At 43.5% G+C, this 9342-nt stretch overlaps 1 protein-coding gene across 2 annotated transcripts; it reads right to left on the reverse strand.

Annotated features, from left to right (window-relative positions):
• Window positions 1-2971: 2971 nt before the first annotated feature.
• plp1a (proteolipid protein 1a) lies at window positions 2972-9342 on the reverse strand. 2 transcript variants are annotated; one of them, XM_036547952.1, is made up of 7 exons: window positions 9224-9342; window positions 6853-7039; window positions 6297-6453; window positions 6010-6178; window positions 5356-5429; window positions 5148-5213; window positions 2972-4490 (listed from the first exon to the last, which is right to left on the reverse strand). In XM_036547952.1, the coding sequence occupies exons 1-7, from the start codon at window positions 9225-9227 to the stop codon at window positions 4410-4412; spliced, it is 738 nt and encodes a 245-aa protein (XP_036403845.1). In that variant the 5' UTR covers window positions 9228-9342; the 3' UTR covers window positions 2972-4409. The 2 variants fall into 2 exon arrangements, with proteins under 2 accessions (XP_036403845.1, XP_036403844.1); XM_036547951.1 differs by lacking the exon at window positions 9224-9342 and adding an exon at window positions 7584-7821.

A 9342-nucleotide genomic window follows, 5' to 3' on the forward strand; every position in this document is an offset into this window, starting at 1 on the left:
GTGGAATCGAAGAGGATTGTTTGATAAATGATAAAAGGGGCTTATTAAAAAATGTTAATATATTAATGTTACCACACATTGGAAAGGGCTGACCGTACTTGTTTTGGCTCACCTTTCTCCTTTGTTGTCAATCATGTTAGGTATGACTTATGAAAACTACTTTGCAGTGACAGTATTAGCAGGTGACGGTTGTAATGAAAGCTACACACGTTTTTTTGTTGTTGCAATCAAGTTACCTGATTCTCAGCTTTGGTACTGCAGTCTGTGTAAACTGTTCATGGTTTTAGATTAATTCAGTTTCATTGAAAAACATTTTACTGTAGGGGTTTATGTGGTATTGAGGCTACAAAACACACAAACGTTCTAAACGTTGCGTAAACACCGTGGACTGCTGTTACATTTGCTTGCACTAGCACTTGCATGGGAGTTTCACCAAAACTGCAGGCTTTCTCTAGTTCAGCATATGGTCTCATTACTTTAACTCTTCATCTGACTCATAATGTGGACAAATAGATTTGTGTTACTGGAGTGAAGTACACTGTGAAAATGAGAAAATTAAGCTCTCATATTTGAACACTGTGTTTCTTCTAATATTGCAGTATGTATTAAGCTGTTGGAAATCTATAGGTGACCTGAGCATTAGAAAAACGCAGTATTTTGCCAGAGGCTATTGATGGTACTTTCTGCCGTATGGTACACTGTCGGTTAAATATCTCACTGTAGCAGGGATTGGCTGTTGTGCAGTTCACAGGGCTTGCAAAATATTACACATTCATTGTGTAATCAAAGGCTAAAAAGTCAAGCGGGGTCACTTGTGCCTGTTTAAGACATTTCACAATCCAGAACATTTTCTTTTAAAACTGATTCATGGTCAGATATCACTTACTTGCTGAAAATAATACATATTAATGCTGTAAAAAGCCAATTATCAGTATCAGTGAATAAATACCTTAACTGTAATGTCTGGCTTTGGTCCCCACTAGTTTATACTGTGCCAGAGCATTGTTGATCAGGGTCCAGTATACAAGTATTAGACTTTGAACTTGTGGATTTTAGGGCAATTCGTCCTTACATTTCAGCACACATTTAATAAGTAATCATTTTTAAACAGTTTCAGGTGTCAGGTGAGCCCTGAACTCATTTTGCAACTAATGGGGAATTGATTAAACTTTTCTTGTACTTTTTATTTTATTTTTCAGTTTCTCTAAAAGTAAGGACAAATCACAAAGCCCAAGGATCGAATCATACCTCCAGGTCTCTGTGAGGGTGTGAGTCATTACAACAGTATATCACAAAAGTGATATTTAAAAAAAGCAGCAGTAAGATTTCAGAATGTGGCTTGATTGTATTTTGTATACAGAGTAAACCACACTGCATTCTGGATCCTGTTGTTATGTCTGCTTGTGCTGCAACCACTGTTCCCCATTTTGACTATTTCTGAAGAGACTTGAGACTTAATACAGAAATTTGTCACAGAAGTGTATGCTAAATTCCCATCATGGGCACATTAGTGTTATCTGGAAGTCTGGCCTGTGACAAGGGGCCTTATTCAGACCGGTAGTTGGCTGATATTTATACCATGGGTGAGGTACTGCTTATTGTATTATGTTTGAGCAGAATGACGTGATCCTGTAAATGCCTGTGTGATTCTTCTAATTACCTGAGGACATCACTGCTGTTACAGAGTTCTTGATTACACTAAGGAGGTGAAGACTGTTTACAAACCTAATGCTGTCTAATATCGAATACCAATAATAAAAAAAAGGCTGCAACGTGTATGTGTAATGTGTTATGTTCCTGGCAGTGGAAACTTAACATTATTCATTTTGTTATTCTTTTGAAAGTGGACTTTGAGAACTCATACTGTATTTATTTTTGAAAATGGAAAACAACAATTACATGTGTAACAAAACTCATCTAATAACAAATTCTCATTGTTAGGTGCACTCTTCACACATTCTGTTCAATGCCCAGCCTATGCTGACATGATATAACTGTGGTGTCCACATCTGTACAAAAAAAGCGTAACTCAAGTGAATGCTTTAAGTATTATCTTCATATACACAAACTGCATTTCATAAAATGGTTACAAAAATGCAGAGTGAAAAGAAAACCAAAAACAAAGGACCATTTTTTTCCTCTAACTGCATTGCCCCCTTGTGGCACATCTTGGAACATGCATTGAGCAGCAGGTACATTAGTCTGCTCAGATGCAGCCTTTTCCTATGGTTCAGGTATGACCCCCATCAGCTAAACACTTTAAATCATCAAGTGCAGGTACAGCTTTCAAATATCTGGAGCAGGGGGGGCGTAGGGGGAGTGCAGACTCCCGTTTCGATCTTTAAGGAGGCTTCTGAACAATGAAAAGCTCTGGCCACCCTCTGCCTCCTGCTTGCGTCTCCCCTTCAAGTGCGAGTGAGTCACACTTAGTTGCAAGACGCACTGAATCTGTGGAGAGAGGAGGTGGGAGGCAGCAACATGCACACAGACACAGGAGCCCTCCACAAGGAAGCCAGCAGGGTCACTTGAAATCTACAGCAAACCCCACGGTACAAAACATACTGAAACACTCAGTCCTGCTGTTAATCTTCAAAGCACACAAAGCCATTTCTGTGGCTCATTACTAATTTTTGTATGGATACTTTGAGGTTTGTTCCCAGGTTATTTTATCTTAGCTTTTTCCTGTGCTTTTTGTGTTTAGTCAGTGTGTATACATGCTGTCATCCATCCATGTTTTCCTTCTTCCCCAGAAAAGTTCTGGCAGTTACTGTGCATCACAAATTACAGTCCGATACATTTGTATGACTAAAGATATTCACGTACAAAAGTCAGCAAAAGCACAATGACCACATATTACTGCCTCAGCACAGCATTAGGACCACAGCCCAACAACCAGACCTCAGATCTCAAAGAACACACACAACAGTTTAACAGAAAGAAAATGATGCCTTTGTGCAAAAATGGTGTTGGTTTAGTACAGTTTATTAAAAAAAATGTAGTTATACATTAAGTACTTACACGGACTACTAACAGTAAATCAGTAACAAAATGGCACATAGTTTAAATACTATCACAGAATACAGAAATTCAATGCCTTACCATCTACCTACCTTTTAAGGGAGTCACAGCTGCCAAGATATGGCACTGCAGTATTTTGGCACAATCAGCCATTAAAGTGGTTTGATTAATTGAAAATTTATACAACTACACCTAGTCAGGAGCTCTTCCATTCCACATACAAAAATAGCCTTGAATTTTTTTTCTCTTTTGACTGCTCAAACACTACCTAAAGAACAGCAGACACTGTCTGTATGCATGTTCATCCATCTCTGTCTTAAGAATGAGAAGGCGAAATGGTTAATCTCCCCCACCCAGAACTCCCTTCCCCATCCCTTTCCCTCAGTCACCATAGAAGGGCTTTGACTCCAACATTGTGCATGTCGGAGAAGGGCTCCATTCAGCTTATTGAATAGTTTCAGCCCCTCTTTGTCCAGGGAATCTTTCCCACTGACCCTCATGTGGAGTTTGGTGACAGCCTGGTCATGGGACACCCCTGCTATCGCCCCTTGGACTAAGGACACCCCACTCCATTGTGGGAGAAAGGCTTGTGAGAGACTGTGAGAAAAGATGTGGGGTCAGGACCAGACTACAAACACAGGCTCGTCTGGTGCCGTGGCAACCAGATGTGAGATGCCATGGCAACCAAAGTTCACTACTGTGTTTTTCATTTTTTAATGTCTCTGTGTGTGAATTTGGGGAGCTTAACCGACTGCCGTTTGTAACTTGGATTTGTATTCACAAACATGCGTTGTTACCATTTCATTTTTTGTGTTTTGTGACTATACGGCATGCACAATTTCTTGTGCACGAAGAAAAAACCTTTTAACGACCACTTTTTTCAGCAGGTGTGAGGTAATGCTGCATGATTATTTTGTGGTACCCACAAAGGGAAAAAAGAGGATCGGAACACACATGCAACAGCCGACAAACAAACAACAGTAGAGTCAACAAAACTGAATCTGAAGAGCAGTTTTTAAAATCTTAATAAAACAAAACAAAATTTAAAAAGCAGCATCCATGGAAAACGAGGAAGCCACTGGCTCCCTGCTACACTCTCCAGCATCCCCCTCCATTGTGAGCAGACAGTTAAAACCTGGGGGGCTGGGGACTTGGTACTAAGCCAATGAGAGTAGGATGGACACAACTCTCAGCTTGCTGTTCAAGTGAGGGTCAATTCAACTACATGTCAATGTGGAACGTGCCTTTGAGAATGCTAATTCAGCAGTCCTGTTTTTCAGTCTGTGGAAAATTGCAGAGGTGAAGGAGGGGTGTGAGAATATCATTACACTCCAGAGTGGTTCCCTTTCAGGGCTTGTCCGCAGGACAGATGAGAAGTCAGGACACAGACCCTAACACCGCGTGCCTATGCCCTTCCTGCCCAGATACCTCAGCACCGCAAAGTTATAGGTGGTGGAGATCACATAGGTGAGCTAGAAAGAGTGAAAGAGAGAAAATAGTCAGAGAAGGCTGATGGGTGTACAGTCAAAGAAGCCTGAATTCTATGAATCTAAAACCAGCACATATGATGGTTCCAATGGAGACGTACAAAAAGTGTTCCTCTGTCATGCAGTGAAGTTCTCACCTGCCTGATATAAACAGGGACAAGTACATATTAAGAAAATGGACTACCACTGATTTTGGACCGACATTTTATAAATCCACAGTGTACTTTGGAACCTCTGAATACACTGTACAAATAACACTTGCCCTACTTTGTTATTCAAAGCCAAGGGCAAACCACAGTTTGGCTGACTCTGGGTCCATGAGATCCATGTTTTGTCACAAGAGCACCCAGGTTACTCTGTCTAAGCCCCAAGCAGCCATAACCAACCCCCCCCCCCCCCCTTTGTGTTAAAGGTGATGTGACATCACATCAGAAATATCACCAGGTCAGACACAGAAACAGTCAAGCAGGCTCCTCTAGGCTGCAGCAGAGAACAGAGGGACATTCAGTGGCAAAGACTCAGAAATAACAGAGAAATCAAAATTCCCATACACCTACGCCAAGAGGGTTACAAGCCACATCGCCATCGTGTTCACTGCAGCATTTTCTCCTGGTTATCTCACTGTCTGACGCATCCACTTACCAGTGCCAAGAGTGTGATTCCCGCACCGGCAAATGCAGCTATGTAGAGGTCATAGGTCAGGTAGAACTGAAAAGGCACAAGAGCACAGAGTCAAGCCCCCCCCGAATCTTGGAGCCGCTGCATCACAATTGGTGCATTATCCCTTTGCCCACAAAGCTCTGGGTGGGATTTCACAATGCGGTCACGCGGCACCCTTGTTCTTCCTCACCTCCCTCGTTTGGCAAACGGTCGACAGGGTCATTCCACAAGCTTTGCCCGGCATTGCATTCCAGGGCAGCAATCCTGAGGAAGGCCAACACACAGAATCTTAAGTTTTCCAAAGTTATCACATCACTGTTTTGACTGGTTGACAGAAAAAAAAAGTTAACGCTATGGATGTCACAAGCCCTGAAAACCCAACAACTTTGTGACACCTCCTTTTTGACATATAAGCCAAACCAAAAGCAATTGAAGGGAACTAATGTCTGTTGTCAGAAATGGATGATAATTACTTCACAATAAACATTTGAAGTGTATACCTATTTGTATCATGAAAGGAATTTTATATTTTCTGAACTACGTTCACATATATTTTAAATGAAAGCCTGGAAAATGTGTAGTTGGACATACCAAGCACATACTAAATGGCCTTAAACAAGTGGTTTATCAAGGCTTTATCTGTCCAACAACAAACTTTCCTTGAGTTTTATTTTCTATCCAATGATTCCTTTAACCATGCCATGTCAAGTCAAAACATCAGCCACACTGCAGTATGGGTGGTATGTGTAAAACAAACAGTGAAGTACAGGCAGGGCACATTGCCTTATCTCAACAGGTCCACCCACAGAGAAAGTGATCGCTGAGCCGGTAGTTTTGTCCATACCGTACTGTCTGGCATCGATGCAGAGCTGGTTAATGCTGGTGGCTGTCTCAGAGAGAGCATCGATGGTATGGCACGTGGTGGCCATGTTGTAGAAGAAGTAGACGGGCAGAGCCGAGACGGCGAACACCAGTAGCCAGATGACGGCCAGGACGTAGGTCACCACAATGAACTGAGGATTACACACACAAACACACCTTGAGCCATCTCAGCCATGGCATACACACTTCCATCAGACTGCCAGACCCTTCAGTACCCCCACACGGCCTCCCCTGGCCACCCTCTCTCACCGTTGTGCTGAGACAGCGGCCGCACACCGTGCTCCTGAACTCGCCGAAAGTCTGCTTCACTGCGCTGGTGGTGTAGAAGCCCTCCGCCAGCAGCAAGATGCAATACAGGAAGAAGAACGAGGCCAGGCCATAGATGATGTACTGGAAATACTGGATACTGGAGGAAGGAAGGAAAGAAGGAAGGGATCAAAACAGGGAGCATGAGTTGCTTACATGTGTCGCGGGGTCACTGTATCTGTACCCCCAGTTCAGAGATAGGCAGAGCAACAGTGCAGAGTCATGGTTAAGAAACTAGGCTTGTGACATGAGGTTCATGTCCTGAGCCAAGACACTGTATTACCCTTGAGCAATGAACCCAACTTAAACTGCCTAGGTAAAATATCCAGGTGTATGAATGAATTATGAGACTTTGTAAGCTGCCCTAGATAGGGCCATCTGCCGAGAAAATAAGTGATGAAACGTGTACCCCATAAGCTTGTTTTTTGGACATTTGCTGTTCAGCGCTTTGGTTACTGCCCAGGTGCTGCAGCATATGGCGAGGGGGTAAGGGACTCACAGGTAGGCCAGAGTGATGTAATCCTGGAGGTTGCGAGCGAAGTACGTCTCGATGAGCCTCTCCATCTCGGTCAGCGCCTGGTGCCCGCAGCCGCAGAACAAGGCGATGCCCGAGAAGCACATGAGCGTGGCCACCAGGGAGGTGTAGGGCACCCCGCCCAGACAGCGCACGCAGCAGTCATAACAACCTGGAGATCACAGCCACAGCGATTCATGTAAAAAAAAATGCACCATTCACAAACATTATGCGACCATACAACAAGGAATCAGAGGAGAGACACACCTCATGTAGCTTTACTCTTTCTTTTAACACTGGACAGTCCTGATAGGTACATTGTGGCTAATAACCTTAAATGAAAAGCAACTCAACTCAGGTCATGGAGAACCGCGTTCCAGCAGATTTACCTTCTCTAAACCACAAACACTCTCTCAGAACATGATGAGGGAAGCTACTTTTGTCAGTTAAGACTAAGATGTGTTAAATGAGGTGGCTCAGTACTAGGTTACAAGGCAAGCCTGCAGTCACTCCAGAACCAGGGTTAAGAACCGTGCTTGATACAGATCTGATCTGATCCGATGAGCACACATAATCACACTTAATCCCAGCACGTAGCACCATGTCCTCATCACATAAAACACCCCCCGACAGATGTAACACCCCCGAACGCACGGCTGTTTAATTAGCGGGCCCTGCAAACAAACACGGAGCTGACGAAGACGTGGCTGAATTACTTTGACGATGCTTTGGTTTGTCCAACGGGACAAGAAGAACACAGGGCCTCTGATCAGCGACGTCAAGGGCGTCCGGTTTTGATCCATTATCGCTTGCCATCTCTTGTGCCAAACAGGGAAATAAAAACAGCAAAAAAAAAAAACTATGATGGAACTCGGGTCAAATCCAATAACTCACTCTCTTCATCCTGACTATCCACCTGTGCAGCTCTGTGTGACAGCAGACCTTGCGCTACCTCTGTCCTCATCACAGCGCTCTTATGCGCGCGCTGAGCAGGCGTCCTCTCCCAGAATGCCTGGCGGTAAAGGGGTTCGGCCTGTACCGATGCCAGCCCTGCCCCACTGTCAATGCCGTCCTCACAGCGAAAGGGGAAAGTGTGAGAAAAGACGGGAGGTGAGAAGGGCTCTGGGAGAGAGGCTCCCTTTGTGGCAGAGGAAGACAATGGCCTTTGTCTCAGAGCATTCTGGGGAACAAAGGTCAGCAATGTCAAGTAAACAAAAGGCCAGGGCTACCTCCCATCCTCATACTGGCGAACAATTGCACTTTTGAGAGCCAGCGGGGGCGTGGAGCACGGGCATGTGAGCTGGCGGGGCAGGCTGAGCAGCAGGGCTGGCAACATCACTGACAACCCTGCCCAGGGTGCAGACAGTCCGGAACTGGTACAGCTACAGCTGGCTCTACTCCCTGAAGGGGTGGGGCCCACTTTGAGCATGTGCAGCTGGTGTTTGGTAGGGGGGCTTGGTAGCTGATTATTGCACATAAAACTGCATAATTATAATGTGGAGCACATTCCCCATGTCTGACACCAAAATAGCATGTAATTTATTAGTTATGACTGCACTTGGAAGGATTGCCCAGTGCATAGCGCTATGATGAAAAGCAAGACAAGAACGTTCACTTTAAGTACAAACAGCTTATCAACGCTACAAATGAAAACCATGTTGAGATATGATGTTAGATACTGCATCAGACTGCAAGATTAGGCAGCTGGTTCAATTGCACTTTGATGTTCAGTATTCTTACTTTAAAGATACACAGAAATACAGAAATTTCCAGGAGGAGGACATAAACAGGTGAGAGGAGTTTCTCCTTAGCTCAGAAGTTCAAAAAGCAGAGACTGCTTTTGATTTGTTACCTGACAGATAACATGAAATTCCACATTGATTTTGTAAAGTAAAAGACTGAGCATATAAAATAAACGTATACACAAATATTGCAATTTTCCACATTTCTCTTGAAATGAAAAGAACAAAACACAAAACAAACCAAAAACGGTTAGCAACATGAACACATTCGTTATGTTTTCCCAAGCACAAATTGTTTTAACGGCCGTCCAAGAAAGCCATTATGTTACAAGTCAGTCATCAAGTACAACACAGCGTATAAGTTTGGTTAATACTTGAAGGAAAAAAAAACTTTCCTAAGAGGGCAGTCTTTACTAGACCAATCATGCTACTCTAAGCGGTGGGCCCCTCCGAAATGCATGCAATCCTCAAAAAAATATTAAATAAATAAATAAGCTTCCAGTTCAAAGGTCTGCCTCTTATTTTGCATCTTCTCTAACAATACAACGATGACATTAAACGCCCTTTAAACCGTTCCCTTTGCACGAAAAAAAAATTGTTAGCTGTTTACTTACCCATGTCAAGAGAAAATGAAGTTACTGCTAGTTTTGCTCGCCTCTGCACCAGGAGTATTCCTACCACGACAAATACGCTCGATTTGTCCGCAACTCTCCTATATCAATCTCAGTCGCTC

Source organism: Megalops cyprinoides, chromosome 16 (genome assembly GCF_013368585.1).
Source record: "Megalops cyprinoides isolate fMegCyp1 chromosome 16, fMegCyp1.pri, whole genome shotgun sequence".
Taxonomy (NCBI): domain Eukaryota; kingdom Metazoa; phylum Chordata; class Actinopteri; order Elopiformes; family Megalopidae; genus Megalops; species Megalops cyprinoides.

Coding starts and splice junctions, on each gene's coding strand:
- plp1a (XM_036547951.1), bottom strand. CDS start 7,683: ATGGCAAGCGATAATGGATCAAAACCGGACGCCCTTGACGTCGCTGAT. Junction 7,040..7,583: donor CAAACCAAAGCATCGTCAAA/GTAATTCAGCCA, acceptor TGTGATCTCCAG/GTTGTTATGACTGCTGCGTG. Junction 6,454..6,852: donor TACATCACTCTGGCCTACCT/GTGAGTCCCTTA, acceptor TCCTTCCTCCAG/TATCCAGTATTTCCAGTACA.